General features: G+C 49.7%; 1 protein-coding gene across 1 annotated transcript in view; it reads left to right on the top strand.

Moving 5' to 3' along the window:
* Window positions 1-17,685, top strand: part of Foxk (forkhead box K) — a 57,087-nt gene that overhangs the window by 29,247 nt on the left and 10,155 nt on the right. Inside the window, exons 2-7 of the mRNA XM_077670130.1 lie at window positions 6,723-6,992; window positions 11,646-11,807; window positions 12,478-12,664; window positions 13,483-13,670; window positions 16,150-16,397; window positions 17,522-17,671. Coding sequence (XP_077526256.1) covers window positions 6,723-6,992; window positions 11,646-11,807; window positions 12,478-12,664; window positions 13,483-13,670; window positions 16,150-16,397; window positions 17,522-17,671 — 1,205 coding nt within the window. The remainder of the gene's footprint in view (window positions 1-6,722; window positions 6,993-11,645; window positions 11,808-12,477; window positions 12,665-13,482; window positions 13,671-16,149; window positions 16,398-17,521; window positions 17,672-17,685) is intronic.

Raw genomic sequence — 17,685 nt, 5'->3', positions numbered from 1 at the left:
CGTCTCCCTCCATATTTGGTCACTCGGGTATCTTTCAGCATTCCCGGACAGCCCCACCCTACCCCTTCTGTTCTCCATCCTGGAAGTGGCGCGATGGGGCACTGTTGGCACTGGCTGGTTGCAGTGTATGTCCACCATGTGTTCGCGGTTCTCTGTTTGGCAAGGGTGTTCTTCCAGTGGATGCAACCCGAGGGGATATAGTTCAGTGCGGTCGGGTTAAGTGGACCAACTGACGTTGGTACAACTTCAGGCGGGAAGTCATCTCTAATGGTGAAAAACATTCGCATAAACATTCAGCTTCTGTTCTTTGCAGTAAAATGGCAAGCTAGTTACGTAGAAAACCGGGCTATGGTATAAGTTCATCTTCATAGAAGGTGATTGTTTTTAGTTCAGGTTCAAGTAATTCAGGTTCAGGTTCAAGTGATTGTTTTAAAACAGAAAAAGTAATGCTCAAGGGCCAAGTCAACATTTGTGGCAGTTGAAAAGGCTTAAGAACTGCGATGGACTCTGCAGTTTGCGGGCAGGTAGTAAAATTCTTCTCCTGCTGCAAATAGTGGAGTCCCTATTAATTAGCTGAACTGTGTGGACTTGTTTAAGAGATTGCTGCGCAACTGTTAAGAAATCTCCAGCTTAACTGCTTTAGATTCTAGAGTCTAGTGAATTCAAGCAATGCAGGATATGGGGTGCGATACGGGGATTCAAAGTGATTCCCCACTATTTTCTAATAAGATGTCGCACCAGTTTGCCGGTATTCAAAGTTTGTCTATTGACAGGTTCACCGGGCAGAAAAAAGCGGTAAAAGTTAAAGAATACGGTTTGTCCACTTTGCCACACGATCAAAAGCCCTGCCAGGAAGCGTTGCCAGGATACTTATTGATAATATTGCCTGCGATTGTATCTCCTCAGAGTCGTTCTTGTGCGGCCTTTTTATATATGAGATAAGAGAGGCAGCCTCTCATATTGCGTTCCATGTATAGGGTAGCCGTGGAGGAGGAAATGCAGGCTCAGTGAGACTAGTGTTTCAAACAATGCAGGATATGGGGTGCATTACGTCGGGGAATTGCGATACGGAGAAGTGCTTGTGCCACAGCAGGCCAAATTGGGCATTCATGCAAGCCCGGATGAGATCAAGAAGAAGCAGTGTGCAATTTGTGCTATTGGCGGATGTTGCCATAAGCCACCGCCAAGAAATATGCTTGGGCGATTGTAGCAGGGGCCCTAGTCCCGTTTGATCGCATCACTTGAGTGCTAACTAACGTGCAGAACTACAGCTTTAGTGCTGTCTTATATTACATTGTTACACCTTTCATACTCATTACTCATTACTCCTTTCAAGACTTCATACTATACCATTACTCATATAACTCCTGCCTATAGGTGGTATTCATTGAAAAGTTTCGCTGTCAGTTCATTTGCTTGGCGACACTAGAAATGGCCATGGACATGGTGCGGCTTGGGCCACTACACCCGCACGCCAAAGAAAAAAACACCGCCGTGCATCGTCTGCTCCGTTTCAACCCGATTGTCAACGGTGGCGTCAACAGAGATGTTATTAATCGCACTCGCATCGGACTCGAGGCAATACTTTGCGTTCGGTGAGGTGGAGCTTGTAACGTGCAACACAGTCATGTGCTTAGCACGGTCAAGTGCTGCCATCCCGCGAAGCCCGACATAACGAGTGACGGCGCACTCACATGGTTGCCTGCATGCGTGCCGCCTCGCCAGTGAATACAAGCAATACCGCGTTGCTGTAGTGCGACATTTGCAAGTTACTCGAGATTTCTTCCGTTTTGTTGGCTAAAAAACTTCTTTCACGGCGTCTAGAGTGGCACTGAGTGAGTTACCTCAGCCTAGTTAGTTCTTCAAATCAAGGACTGTCGTCATGCCACCTTTAAAATATTGTGCATGCATGTGTGTACGCGCGCACATGTTCTGATGGAGGGTGCAAAGTTCATTCTTCACTTCTATTTTGTTCTCTCCTGAATCTACTGAATGCACTAGTAGCGTTCCACTCAGCACCACTCTGGCAGGGAGCGCATGCTTCACTGGGAGCGCACGGTTTCCGCCAGTTCCGAAAACAGACGCCGGATGAAACGAGGATGGCTTTGTGTCGCGTACAAGCTCGGCGTGTTACAATGCAGCTTGGCGACCACGCAGCTGTTCCGGCGCATTCAGGAAGAGTGCGGCACAGTTGTACGTGTCGGAGCTAGCGGAAGAAATTGTGTGTAGTAGCGCTTGTGTTTGTTGCGGGTAAGTGGGAGGAGGGAATGAGAGGGGGAGGGGCAACCTTGACTGCGCTTACATCACTGCGTTGCTTGGGCAGGATGTGGGACTGTATTATTGGGTTGACGCTGCGATGGAAGCAGTGCGAGCATGTGTCGATGCGCGAGGCAGAGATGCGTTTGAGGCCTGAGCCATCCGTTGGGTCTGTGTTGGCAACGTTCCCTGAAAGCAGGCTAAAAGCAAGGCGTTGTTTTCAACACTTTGAGAGGTGTTGAAATTTTGTAGAGGGACGTTTGAAACTGAAGCCTGCTATGCCTCGCTGACGGCGTCCGATGTTGCGCCAAAACGCGCTGCTCAAAAGCCAACTTCGAACAATATGGGTTTCACAAAACGATAAGCGAAACCACATCAAGTGCCCCAAGAAAAAAAAAACGCTTCCCATGGTGGAATCAAACCTGTGTCTCTGGCGTTATGAAGCGAATGACTATCCCATTGCACCATTCCGACACAAATGAAGCAGCTTCGCGTTTTAACATCTTTCTCTTTTAAGAAAGGGGCTTTGATTCTTTAGCGGATTTTGTCGAGGCATCTGACTGAGCTGTGGATGGGGTTAGCCATACCAAGGTGGCTGTTATCCACGGTTCTGTGGTTTGCTCTGTGGTTTGCTGGGGCACAGTTCTGTGCAAAAGTCATTCTCAGGAAGTGCTTCTGGTCGCTTAAGTATACCGGGAAAGCGTAATTTTTCAAACTTTGAATCAGTCATGGTTACAGAATTCACTTTAAGCAATGAGTAGGGTTTATTGTTTTCTGTTTCTCATAATTAAGAAATTCGCCCGAGAAATCCAACGAAGTAAGGAATGGTGTGTTACATTTGGGTTCTGTTTATTTTTTTAGAATAATGGTATAATAATGAGCAGCGTCAATGTTTCTTCAGTTGCAAAAAAGACATTTTGTCGTGGGTAACTCCTGAAAACAAGGCTGCTTGCAGTGTTGGCATTTCGAAGATGTTGCTTTCATCAAGGTGCGACTGAGAGCCGTTTCTTACGCGATTGTTGGTATTATGAGCAACTAGCTTTAGTGCGGCGGCCAGCTCTCCATGGATCTTAAAAATCAGCGGAAATACTTGGAATTTTCTTTACAGCTGCCGCAAACATACGGGCAGGTTTTTTTTTCATTTGTTTTGCACAATTGTTGGAAGTAATGTTGTGCTTTCGTTGACACAAGTGCAACATTGTTCTCAATGCTCGTTCATTGTTCTTTAAGTGATGGGCAGGATAGAACATTGGGCAGGCATGTGAGCGGGAAAAGGGCCTTGAAGACTTCGCAACCCTGAGCAAAATGAATGTAAGGATCATCTGTAATATTCCGTGCTTTTCCGTTTCCTGCTGCTGTTTGCAAGATTTTTATTCCTTCTGTGCTAGAGCTCTTACCTTTTCTCCTAAGGCGTAGCAAAATGCTGCTACTGACACATGCGGGAGTCAGCATTTAGTGTATCTGAATGCGCGAGGGCTTGTTTGAAATGTCGAGCCGGCAGGGATGACTGCCGTTGTTTCGTTTCACGCAGCTGACCTTGGCATCTTGACGGGCTGTCGCTGCTAGCGTGGCGGCGCGGCACGTCTGTTCATTGTGACAGACCTTGAAAGAGCACTGCAACAATGTTACTGCATTCGTTAGGCGTTCAATCTTGCCGAGCAGTCAAATTGTGTCTCTTAGTTTCATTTTGTTTCCCGGCTTGTCGTAGTTTCGCAACAGCATTCCCTTGTTCGGCATAAGAGCAATCTAGCATCTGGCAGTTACTAAATCCGTGCAGCGCCATTGATGCTTTCCGAGTGATCAGGAATCTGCAGACTGTTAATGTGACATGTGCGCTGTCAGTTCACGGGTGATAACTATGCCGGTCTACTCCGCATAAAATGCAAGCTTTCTGTTCTGGTAACAACAATAGTCGGGTTTCTAGTTGCGTCAGTGGTTAAGTTTACAAGGCTGCATAAGTGGGCCTAAATGATTATTATTGCCCAGCATCAGTCGGTAGTTACTGCTCTGCACAAGCGACGGCTTCGCCTCACGTTGGTGGTGGTTTCACAGGCCATGAATGCCGTAGTGCCACAACTATTATCCGCTTCGCAGTAAGTTGTCGTAATTACTCTTAACAGAACGTCATTTCGCGTGCACACGGACCGTGTGTTTCTTTGACAAGTGTAGAAACAGCTGTCGCATCGTCGAGGGAGAATCGGCAGGACACGGGGGCATCTGCTGGAGTCGTGCGATAGTTGCGTGCATTTCCTCTCCCCATCCCTCTCTCTTGATTGGAGCGGTAGGGGCAGGCGGAGCCTTTTCTCAGTGCTGCACGCAACTGCCGATACTGCCGGTGTAGCTTGTAAAGTCGACGGATGTACTCCTCTTTTTATTCGTCATTGCACCATTGTGCCGTGCGCTGTCACTCAACTCAGCAGTTGGTGTTTGCAGTGCAGCGACGAATGAGGCTTTGCTTGCTTTGTTTGCAAACGCAAGTTTTGTGCAGCGCCTGCTGTGGAAAGTGAAAGGGAGGCTTTCATCTGTCTCTCTTTTTCTTTTTCTCTTTGTTCTCTATTTGTGAAGCCCTGCTAGTTTGAAGGGGGCATCCTTTTTAACAGGCGTGTACGTATTTTGCGATTCCCCAGGCCCCTGTTAGTGTTTGCCGTTGATAGTAACTTGTGCTGTCCTGTTGTGACGCATGGTTTTTGTTTTGTTTTTGTTCTTTTTTTTTCGCTTGCATGTTTTGGGAAAGCAAAGAAAAAAGGGCCAAATATGGCGTTTTGTAGTGCAAATAGACTTCTAGTCTGTCATTATTTTTGTCCTGTTAGCAGCATTGTTTGGTCCTCTCAATAACGCTGAAGAAGACAGTCTGATGGGCCTTGTGTCCATTAATTGCAGCCGTCATTTGCTTTTTCTGGAACAGATGTACTTACCATCAAAATTCTTGTGTAAAAGATGCATGCGTTGGCTCTTTGTAACAGAGCACGCTTGGTTACAGGAGGCGAGGTCATTGGTTGTTGGTGCTGTGCTCTACAATAGCGTAAATATGTTGTTTTGCAAGCACACTCAGTGGACCATAACTGGCAGACCATTTCATACAGAAGGTGCTTGCAATAGTAGGGCATCTGTTGCACATTTTGGCGATCTGCAATAACCCAGACCTTCATATTATGCTGTAACCTCACAGCTGAAGTGTTTAGTTGAAGCGTCGTACGTCAAACTTGGCTTTTGTTTGTTTGCCTGCTTGCTTCTGGAATATGTTAAGCGAACGGGGCTGTGGAAAGCTGCATACTGCGTCGAACTAAAGGAAACTTGCCAAAGCTTTCTGGCACTCTTGCCAGAAAGCTTTGTGCTTTCCAGTTCAGACAAGGGAGAAGTGGAACAAACATAAATAATGACAAAAAAAAGACATGTTGAATATTCCTAGGTACAAATTAAAAACAACAGCAGCACATGTTGGGCATTGCTCTGCTGTTGTGATGAAACTGCCACATCAACACACGCAACACTCTAGAGAGTTCTGCTGCTGAGCACAAGGGTGCGGGTTCGATTCCCCGCCGCCACGGCTGCTTTTCTGATGGAGGCGAAAAGCAAAAACGCCTGTGTGTGCGAGATTTCGGCGCACGTTAAAGATCCTTAGGTGGTCCAAATTGATCCGGAGCCCTCCGCTACAGCGCACCTCATCGCCTGCTTCAGCGTGTTAAACCCTACAATCAATCAATCAACACTCGAGAGAGAGAGAGAGAGAGAGAGAGAGAGAGAGAGAGAGAGAGAGAGAGAGAGAGAGAGAGAGAGAGAGAGAGAGAGAGAGAGAGAGAGAGAGAGAGAGAGAGAGAGAGAGAGAGAGAGAGAGAGAGAGAGAGAGAGAGAGAGAGAGAGAGAGAGAGAGAGAGAGAGAGAGAGATTGTGCCTGATGTGGAAGGTCTGCTTTTCTCGCAGAGATTGACGTCGTAATTTTTCAGTCGCAGAGACATTTAAATTCGCTGGTTTTAATTTCGCACCTCTTCTTTCTTGTGCATCCCAAAATACTTGTAAGAATGGACTCTGCGATCTGCAGAGGAACAGCCGGCTGTGGTAAGAAAGCCCAGAACCAACTTCCTTTGCTGTCCTTAACGTTTACAGTCATGAACAAATAAAAAGTGAACGAAGAAATGTGAACCAGAACATGCAATATTGAAGAATATGGTTCGCGGAGATCACATAATGACACAGTTGGGGGCATATTTACAAGGTCGCATTACCAAACCTTGTTGCTCTAATGAAGCCGTGTGGCAATTTGACTGGCATAGAAAGAAATCACGATATTTGTATGTTCCGGTTCATATTTCCACATTTGCATTTCATTTGACCTTGACTCCACCCGAGTGAAGCACTCGTACCCTGTGGGAAGTGTGCGCCGACTTTTGCCCAAACGGCGCATTCCGTTTCACGTTCTGCGCGTCCTGACACGTCCCCCTCGCTCTTTTCCTCCCTTGGTGGTGCAGGTGCGTGTTCCGGTTCCCCAGCACCAACATCAAGATCGTGTTCCAGTCGCTGGTGGACGAGGTGGGCCCCGCCGTGGCGGTGGGGGGGCCGCCGCCCCCTCGCCTGGAGGCGGGGCCCCCCCTGGTCTCCCCCCGGCAGCAGCAGCAGCCCCCCCCTCCCCAGCTGGCGCCCCACCACCTTCCGCGGCCGCTGGCCCCGCTCAAGATCAACATCCCTGAGCCCGAGTCCAGCTTCACGAGCCCCATCCCATCACCCACGGGCACCCTCAGGTGAGGGGGAGGGGGAGGAGGAGGGAAGACGTTTCAGTAGGTGACCAGTAAAAAGCGCACAGGCTCATGGGTACGTCGTCTGCTCCAGCCACTTCTGATTCGAGATCTCGCCTGGCCTCCCGTACGCCGGCGGCTTTCACGCGCTTGTGTGCGTGTTGTTTATTTGTCGCAGAGCGCTTACCTTTCAGAGAATCCCCTAGCAGGATTCATCGTTGTTACGCATTGAATGTGCGATGCATGAGCGTTTCTTTTTTCGACGGTAACAGATAAACAACAAGCACACGCGCGCGTGAAAGCCGACGGCGTACGGGAGGCCAGGCAAGATCTCGAATCGGCGGAACTCTGCGGGAGCAGACAATGCACCCACGAGCCTTTGCGCTTTTTACCGGTCACCTATTCAGCGGCGTAGTTTAGGAATCCCCCTCAAGCGCGTTTATGGCTTAAAGGCCAACTGCACTCAAAATTTTGACCTCTTGGAAGCACTATTTGCGTATAGTCTGCTGAAAAAGAAAGCAACATGCAGAATACAACAGCTGAAACGCGCGTGGACGCCAGAAGCGGTCAGCGAAAATCGGCAATTTTGAAACCGAAATCGAGGAGTGCGGCCATTAAAAGGATGTTGCAGCCGTCCGGTGAGCGGCTGGACGGTCAGCAGCTCGGGAGCAAGCCTTGTGCGCAAGCTCTACGCGCACATGGGGCAGCAACTGGGTGAAGCATGTGCAGCAGAGCTCGACCAATTCTCCAGCTACGTAGCTGGCTAGCGAAAGACGACCGGAGCGTCACAGGTGCGTCATGGCTGTTTACGCGATCCACCGGCAGGTGCAGCGTGGTCTGTGTCGGAGCTTTTTTAAACGCTTCTGACTGCTTAACGAGGCATTTCCCTGGGCCACCACTCGTGTCCCAGCTGATTTGGAGGTACTTACTTCACATGAAAAATAAGTTAGGTTGAGGTGAAATTTGAGGGCAGTTGGCCCTTAGCTGGTGTCCCATCCCCTACAGTTGCACCTCAAGGTGGAGAGGGTGGGGGGGGAGCTGTATGTTGGCGACCCATTTTTGTTTGTAGGCCGGCTTCATATATTCCTGAGACCGAGTGGGGCTTCCCCAGTCCCATCCCATCACTAGGGATGAGGCGTAGAGGAGGTGAAGGGGGATTTGCAGTCTCATTACGGGGGATGCGTTTCGGTTTGGCGGCGTAGTTTAGGAATCCGCCTGAGCACAGTTTTGGCTTCACTGGTTCTATCCCATCCCCCACAGGCATACCTCAAGGTGAAACAGGTGGGGGCTTAGTATTGGGGAGCAGTTTAGTTTATAGACTTGCTTCTCGTGCATTCCTGAGACCAAGTGGAGCTTCACCAGTTCCATACCACCACTCACGGGGGGAACAACCTCAGGTGAGGAATAGGAGGGATTTGGGGCTTTCCTGCAGGGGATTTGTTCCCATCCTATCCCCCACGGGCATCTCATGTGGGAGAGGGAAGGAGGGTGGCTGAATGCTGGGGATGCATTTGTTCGTAGACCTGCTTCATATATTCCTGAGAGCATGCCTGGCTTCACCAGCTCCATCTACTTCTCTCATGCACTCTCAGGCGGAGAACTTGGCAGCGGGGAATGTGTTTCAAGTTGTAGACCTTCGTCCGTTGTTCTAGAGTCCCTCATGAGCTTGGTAGGGGGTGGGGTTTTCAGTTCAGTTCATACATCGGCCGCTCGTGTCTCCGAGCCCAAGTTGAGCTTCAGCAGCCTTATCCCATCGTTCTTATCCCTAGGGGCAGGCGGCGGCAACGTGGCGGCGTCATCGGCCGCGATGTGGTGTGGGTTGCGACCGCTTCCAACCACCCTTTAAGATGCCACTCAAGGTACAAACGAAGTTGCTTGGGCCAGAAAGGCGCTAGCGGATAATGTGGGCAAAACGGACACTATAAAGCATCATCCGCACCGCTAGGAAAAGCACCTGTGAAATGTCCGCCGCAGTGGTAAACCTAAACATCACCGGCCTCCCCATTGGCGAAAGTCGTCGGGCTCGTCCCACTACCATGCGCGTTGCGCGTCATTTTCTGGCTGAGGCAGAAGCTGCCGGAGGCGCAAAATCGTCAACACTGGCGTAAAAATGTTGCGCGCAACGCCGACTCGCACGAATCGTGTGCAAAAACACTCCATGCGGTTCCTAAACTGCGGATCCCAAACTGTCCTTATTTTGTGAAAACATGTAAGGTTGATCTTGGAGAATATTTTTGTAACAAAGAAATCATGGGACTTGCAGAAAACTGCAGAGACCGGCAGTGTCAGAATCAGCGACGTTGCCTCTAGGCCACTGAGGCCAAACTGCTGGCTTCTTTTTGTAGTTGGTGAAGAGACTGGCGGTAGTGTTCAGAACCAGTAGACAATGCTAGGTATATACAGGAATGGCCTGTCTCAAGAATGGAAGGTCACCACTGTTAGTTGGAACGATAAATGTTTAGGAATTTACATCCTCACATTTTCGCAGCGTGAAATGTTTTTGAAGTGACAGCCTGACGTGGGCTGGTAATTTAGATGTCTTGTGAGGAAATTAATTTTCAAGAAGTGCTCACGAATTAGCATCACAGTTGAGACTTTTTGTGATATTAAAATGCCTACTAAGTGATGTCACTGTCCGCACTGCCCCGTGGAGGGTCGTAGTCATGACAGTGGGGGCGTTTTGTGATGACAATAAATGCGAAGAAAGTGATGTCACAGCCAATGTTTAAATGTCGCATTAAATTGTACAAACCAGCGCCACAATCGCGGTCTTTTGTGACGATATTAAACACCTAGGAAATGACAGTCGCACTCAAAAACGTTCTGCAACCACGTGAAGTGTGTACAAGCTGACGTCGCGGCATAACCTGCACTGTGCGCTGTTGTCGTCACAGTTGGGTCATCTTGTGATGACATTTAATGCCAGGAAAGTGGCACCGTTACAGTCTAAATGTTTAATTGTTACAACTCTGCAAAGTGGCGTCGCAGTCAAGCTGCTTGTGGCAACGATGGTGCGGGGAAGTTGTGTCACAGTTAAAGGAGCCATGAAGACAAAATACAAGTTGGGTTTATTAGAAAGACTGCTTAGTCCCGATAACCATGATACCAATATCATCGCAATCTTCGAAAAAATAACGGAGATATTAAAGAAAACGTGTGAAGCAGTCGCGATCCCCTAGCCAATTTCCCGCAACTTTTATATGACGTCACGGAACCTTGTTTGTGCGATTGGCGGCCGCCTAACTGACCTGTCGCGACGACACACGACTGGACGTCTGTAATGGGGCCTCTAGTTCTATTTGACCGCATCACTTGAATGCTAACGTGCAGTTAACGCACTGGAAATTATGTTTTATTGTTGGCCCGTATGATGTCATTCTTGCTCATTTTTGTCACTGTGGCGCCAAATTTGAAAGTTTTTAAATACTTCTTGTATTTTTTTTTTTAAATGCAGAGCATTTCAGTAACTCACGATGTCACCCGCGTTGACGTCCATAGTCGTAGTCCGCACCGTCGTTGTCCGCACCCCTCCCCCTACACTATATAAAAAAAAATACTATCCGGCGCCTGGTTTCGATCCCTCGACCCTGCGGGCGGAACGCAATGTACATGGTGCTCTACCCACTGCGCCACAAAGCCGACACAGAATGGGAGGCTACGAACGCGCCTTATATCCTTGGCTCATTCACACTATATAAAAAAAATACTATCCGGCGCCTGGTTTCGATCCCTCGACCCTGCGGGCGGAACGCAAGGTACATGGTGCTCTACCCACTGCGCCACAAAGCCGACACAGAATGGGAGGCTACGAACGCGCCTTATATCCTTGACTCATTCAAACTACGTCAAGAAGCTGCTGATACAACGCATTCACTACCACCAACTCCCCAAACACTAAACGTTAACGCAATACACCCACCCCCTATGCGACGCATTTACTCGAGTCCCCCTCGCGGGGAGATGGGCCCAATTTTTTCGTTAAGAAAACACCTTTTGGGGCTGTAATGGAGCTGAGTGAGATACTGAATCCTAGTTCTTTCAAATCACACGAAGTTGTATTTTCTCTTCGTGGCTCCTTTAAGGGATAGACATCTGATTTTTGTGAAGTATGTGCTCTCGACCCCAAATTAAAGGGCATCACTTGAAACACCTTGAACCGAAATGGTTTCCTTGATAGGGCCCTAGAACGTTGAAAGTGGAATTTTTAGATCTACCTGCCTTACATATGGCTGCCAAATGAATGCTGCCAACCATGGCAGTGAGCTGTGCAGCAACGTACTTTTAACTGAATGTGAGATGAAAAGAGGTGTTTAAAAACTTGTCCCAAGCTGAAAGAATAATAAAAGGTAGCCTTTCGTATTCCTTTGTGTGGTTTTTAAATAATGCATTGAAGCCAAAGTGGAGCTGTTCAAATACGTAGGGTAGTGTGACGTTTCAACACTACATGGCGCCACCTTTCAGACTTTTAGTGCTAAATTAAAATTATTTCCACCAGTTTATTAAAAAGCATCTTGTGGTTACCCCACTGTATAAAACGCTGGCTTTCATGTGAGCTAGAGGACATGTACTCCACAGAAGTTGGTTGTCTTTCCCTTGTGAGTGCCTCAGGGTGGTGTTCTGTCTCTCACCCTTTGTGCGGTGACTTCCCTCCCGACGCAGTGCGGCCAACTCGTGTCCGGCGAGTCCCCGAGCCGGCAGCCACCGGCGCAACGTGGCCTCGGACCTGCAAATGGCCGCTGCGGCCGTCGAGAGGCACGAAGAGGTTCCCAGCGTGGGCTCCATGCCGGGGGGACCCCCGTCCCTCAACAATTCGGGCCCTGGGTGAGCGCTTGGTGCAGTTCCTTTGTTTGCAACGCAAGTGCGCGCGTGGCTAGTGCAGTTCCCTGGGAGGTAATTCGGGCCCTGCGTGAGCGTTTGGTGCAGTTCCTTTGTTTGCAACGAACGTGCGCGTGGCTAGTGCAGTTCCCTGGGAGGTACCCTCATCTGGTCCTTACTGTTGGACGCCAGACCAAGGGTTGAGTAGAAAGCACGACCATGGCTTTGTGGATCATATAACTTAAGTTTGTTACTCGCTGATACCGCTCACATTTGGAGTGAGAAAAAAAAAACTGCCGGCGTCCTCACGGCCGTGCACTCCTTGGGCAAATTGATCCCTTAGTAGACCGAGGAAATGGGCAAAGCACTTTGAAGGAGAAACATTGTGTCAGGCGTACTGCCTGGCACAATGAAACTAGTAACCTTTGTTACATGTTTCACTAGTAACCCATGTTACCTATGTTACTAGTAACCTATGTTACCTATGTCACTAGTAACCTATGTACTAGAAACCTAGTAGGCTACTAGTAACCTAAAGGTAGTGATAAATGCCACCCCCTTCGCAATTACAGGGCAGATTGGAACAAAGCAGCCTACTTTGGGAGGAGCGTCTAGTGAAGCACTTGGCAGTTGCTTCAACGGTGGGATGCGCCCCGGTGTTGTTTTTGTTGCGCAGGGGTGGCGGCGGAGGCGGCGGCGGGGGTGGTGGCCCGGACGGGGACCAGAAGCCGCCCTACTCGTACGCGCAGCTGATCGTGCAGGCCATCTCGTCGGCGCAGGACAAGCAGCTGACGCTGAGCGGCATCTACTCCTACATCACCAAGAACTACCCCTACTACCGGACAGCCGACAAGGGCTGGCAGGCACGTCTTCTTCCTCTCTTTTAAGTGTGGAGCGCTTTAGGGGCCCAGCTTGTCGAAGCTCATTCGGTATCACGGTATCTAGCCTCCCTAGTAACGCGTAACGTGACGCCTGGTGCACCGAAACGCGATTCAGAAAGATCACTGCTTCCCCTGGTCAGTATCGAACCGGGTTCCTCTGCGTTATGGCATCAATGTCAATCCCATTGGGCCACACAGGCGCACATTCCTCGTATGCAGAGCGCTGGGGGTGACCCTTGCGCTGTGGCGTTGCCGCGGAGGCTGCCGTTGCTAGGCCGCAAATAAGTACACAATCATGAAATAACGCATTAATTACCTAAAATTAATGAAACCTGATCCAGGGACTTTTTATGGGCGTTTTCAGGGGCTGCCGCACCCTCTTCGTGACTACTTGCGGCTGGTACTGACGCTAGTCAAGAGAGGGCACCACAGCCCCTTTAGCGAATCACTGCGACACACTTCTTGTTCAGTGGAACTGCTTTAGTGTTTTTTTTTTTTTTTTTTCCCTTTTCTCTGGTTGGTCCACAGCAGTCAATAGGGAAGAAAATGTGCTTGAACATTTCTAGAAGGAACCAGAGAAGGGAATAGAAACTAGGGGGGACTGTTGGGGCTAGTGGACAGCCAGTCTTTTCAGATATACAGGCAACACTCCCATAGCTAGCTCAACGAAGCCGGTATCTTGAAAGCGGGAAACGAATGGGGAACACCCGAAAGCGAGATCAGATGCCCCTCTACGTTGCCTCGTTGACCTCCTCTGTGGTGCTGACCTCTGCCCTCCCTCCTGTGTCCCGATGGTGCAGAACTCGATCCGGCACAACCTGAGCCTGAACCGGTACTTTGTCAAGGTCCCCCGCTCCCAGGAGGAGCCCGGCAAGGGCTCCTTCTGGCGCATCGACCCCCAGTCGGAGGGCAAGCTGGTCGAGCAGGCCTTCCGCCGACGCCGACAGCGGGGGCTGCCCTGCTTCCGCACGCCCTTCGCCTCCTCCAGGTGGGTGCTTTTGGCTCGCAGCATCTTCTTGATGTCTCGTCTAGTCAAACCTGTGGTACGGGCCGCGATTGGTCCAGGGGTGAGACAGCTGCGCAAATTGCGCAGTTTTAATACAAATTGGTTTTCCTGCGCCAGGCTGCTCTAAAAGCTTGAAAATTATAAAAATTGCGCCAAACTGCTCCAAAACAGACTGAGAGCCAAGGATTTTAACGCTCCCGTGAGTTTCAGTGGGGAAAATGCTTACTGATGGCATAATTTTCCAGCCCAACCAAGGCGATGCTGTATATGGGGGTGTCTGCGTTTACATTAAGTCGTTTGATCTGTTGCGGTACTGCGACTCGAAAGACGGGAGTTCATCAAAAACAACGTGGTGCCTGCGAATTCGTCGTCTTTCGGCCTTGAATGTGAAACGCGGTGCGTGCTTGAAGTGAAATTTTGGACTAATTGCAGTGTTATAAAACGCCGAGTTATTGCTGCCTTTGACAGCGAGCTTGCGAGCGGCGGGAATGGGACGATCGACACTGCAGAAGTGGCGGTGCAGGCCACATCGCCGCTGTCCGATAGCGGGACGGAGGGAATGGGACGATCGACACTGCAGAAGTGGCGGTGCAGGCCACATCGCCGCTGTCCGATAGCGGGACAGGCTATTATTCGCACAGTGATAATAGTTCATCTATCTGAAGTAAAATTTAATGCCAAGAGGGAGGTGGCTAAAGATAGCAACGTTACTCAAATTACGATCGTAGTGAACGTGCACCTTGGGGATTGAAATGGGAAGGCTGGTGGTGTGCGACTACTTTCACCTCGCTTTGCGCAACTTTTGCCGTGGCTCTACACTTGTGCGTAACGCCCATTCTGGGATTACAAAAAGAATAATTTCGGTATTCACATGATAAAAAAAATGCCTTACAGTTGCTTAGTTTTTCAATTTGATATTCTCAATGGCGCTCCACACTATGCATAAAGCCTAAGAATTTAAAAATGGTTTGTAAAACGGTAGTGCAGTTCGTACCTTGTGATACTCTGCAAGAAAAAAAACTTTATTGAAAGGCTGTTTCAGTGTTATGTATGTTCAAAACCAATTAAAAAGTGCAGATTTACCCCCTGAGTTGCCAAAAATTTGATTTTTTTAGTCTCCTAAGGTGACATAATAACTGTAGTTCTTCTGCTCCAAATCAAGGTTCTTCTGCTCCAAAATCAAGATTTCGCTGCTCCAAAAACTGCTCCCAAATATGATTCAGCTGTCTCACCCCTGTTGGTCTGATATATCGGATAGTTTGGTTAGCCGAACCTGCCTATGCAGTAGCCAACCCTTTTTTCGGACTCCAAAAATTCGGACTTGCTGGATGTTCCGGACTTCCCCGAGGGAACTGCCAGTTGTCCCTTAGGAGAGTAATGATTCGCAGATGTTTCGGACTGCTCTTTTATTCGGACTATTTTTTGTTCCCTTCCAAGTCCGAAAAATTGGTCGGCTACTGTAGAGCTATGAAGTAATATAGCTATGAAAGCTCTATTACTCCAGGCATAAACCCTGAATGCGCCTTGTTCCGTCGATCTGACCTTCAAGCTGAGCCAAGGTCAAGCTAGCGCCTCGTGCAGATGTGCTGTGGAGGCATCTAATTGCTTGTTTGTGCCAAGGGGAAAGGGGTACGGAGGTGGGTACAAGGGGGTCGGAAGTGAAGGTACGTGCCATCAGAAAGGGACGCATATGAGGAGGCACTGGCTGCGTCCAAATTCACTGCGCATTCGCACCTGCTGTGCAGTTGCGTGCGCATTCACTGCTCACTCTTGGCACAAAAACTGAGCTTTTGAACAACAAGGAAATATTGAGGAAGTTTAAAATTTCGCACTAGACACAATAGAGGCCAGCGTTAAAAATGCTGATAATTACTACACTCCCTAATGCAAAATTTGTGCGCAGCGTGAACTGCAGTCTTCTCGGTTACGGCGCAAAGCTGCTGCTTCTTTGGAAGTGATCGCGTGATCAGCGAATGCACGGTGGCTGTGCTACTCCGCCGTTAGCTCGCAGCATGTCGCCGTTGACGAGCAAGTTAAATCATGTTTGGACTTCCCGCACAAATGTCGGCAACAGTAAGCCTTGGCGTCGTCTCGGGAAGTGATCGCAATCTACTTCTCGTGAACACATCGTCGAGCACACGACGCCATGCGCTGCTATGGTGTCATCGCACAGCGTATCACCACCGCCCAGCATGTCTCACTACCTCCCCCTCACACTTCACCATGCGTCGCTGCTGAAAAGCATCTCGTGCTGGATTTACTTATTTATTTATTTATTTATTTATTTGAAGCTTGCAGTGAGATTGGTGTCACTGCTATTGGGACAAAGCAGCCTTTTTGATGAACAAAGCAACTTTTATTTCGCCTTCTTGAGCGGACATGAGTGGACCTTGACATGAGCGGACCTTGGTGTCGCCTCTGAGAGCCTGCTTCACCGCCCATTTCTCCTCTCGGACGGCAGGTCAGCGCCAGCGTCGCCAAGCCACGGTGCCCACAGCGGCCTGGTGACGCCGGACTCGCTGTCGCGGGAGCCCAGCCCCGTGCCGGCGGAGGGGGCCCCCGACGGGGGAGGGCCCAACTCGCCGCTGCAGCAGCCCCCGCCGGCCGCCATGATGGCCATGCCCCCGGGACTGGTAGCCCCGCCCCCGGGCACCTCCTCCTACCTGGCGCGCGAGATCAAGGCCAGCCAGTCGGCCCCCGGGTCGCCCGGTGAGTGGCCGGTGTCGCCACTGCTGTGCTTGGTCTCTGGGCGTAGGGGGGGCCTCCGCATTCCGATGATGGAGAGCCCAGGTTCGTTGGTAATGGTTTCCCTCAAATTCCCTGGTAACGGGTTTCCGCCACATTTTTTGGTGACTGGTTCTCCTGCGTGCTTTACTGACTGATTCCCCACATCCCCCCCCCCCCACCTCGTTTGGTAACTGGTTCTCCTGCACTTTTTGTTTGCTGGTTCTCCCACATTTATCTGTAACCAGTCCCCCCCCCCCCCCCCCCCGCATTCCTTGGTAATGAGTTCCCCCACATTTCTGAGTAACTGGTTCTCCTCCACGTTTTGTTTGCTGGTTTCCCGTTATTCCTCGGTGATCTCTTGCCCCGCATTCTTTGGTAAGGGGTTCCCTCACATTCTTTGGTTGAGGGGTTCCCCTCACATCCCTTAGCAGCTGGGTTCCTTACACCTCGTAACGTCCCTCATCCGATTCCGTGTCAGTGGGTTCCCCCCATATTTCGCAGCAACGGGTGAGATTTTGGTAATCATTCACTCCAGGGGGCAAATGTTGCACTGAAGCATACTGCTGGTTTCTTGCTCATTAAAGTGCAGATGGCGTGGTGGGTGTCCATTGACTGGACCACCAAAGTTTTGCGGAATTGAGTCGGGATACGTAGCTAGCACCATGACATTTGGCAAATAAAGCAGCAGAGCTGGCATCAAAGTAACGCAAGTTCACTGCATTACTACTTTCACCTAACTTGACAATTGAGATGCACCTGTTTGGCTTGGAGCATAAGGAACGGTGCTGTATATCGGCCAGCATTTAGTCACTTTGCTGTCCATAAAAAGACAACGGTTGAAAATAAAAAATGATGCTGTGGAATCGGGTAAAGCATTTTATCTGTAATGTGTTTTTGTTTCTGGATTTTTTTTTTTTTTTTCTGTGAAAGGTACTTCAGAGCATTGTCGTCTCGGGAAGCTTTTCATTTTGACAGTTTATGAAATTTATCAGAGCATTTTATCAAGATTGCGGATTGTCACATTTTTCAGAACGGTTGCGTTCTGATGAGACAGCGATGCATCACTCAACGCGATTGCGCCCTTTCTCTTGTCTTCACCCGTGCAGGCGGCAGCCACCAGCTGGGTGGCTCCCCTCTGCTGCCTGCGTTCACCAACAGCAAACCCAAGGTCCTGGTCGCCCACCAGCCCACGGTGGTCTCCAATGGTGTCCTGAAAAGCAACGGCATGCGCAGCGACTCGCCACGGCTTGACCAAGGTGCGCACCTGTCG

Source organism: Haemaphysalis longicornis, unplaced genomic scaffold, assembly GCF_048455015.1.
Source record: "Haemaphysalis longicornis isolate Haplotype H1 unplaced genomic scaffold, Haemaphysalis longicornis Haplotype H1 scaffold_5, whole genome shotgun sequence".
Taxonomy (NCBI): domain Eukaryota; kingdom Metazoa; phylum Arthropoda; class Arachnida; order Ixodida; family Ixodidae; genus Haemaphysalis; species Haemaphysalis longicornis.
Note: the sequence above shows the minus strand (reverse complement) of the source record. Positions and strands in the feature narration are given on the sequence as shown.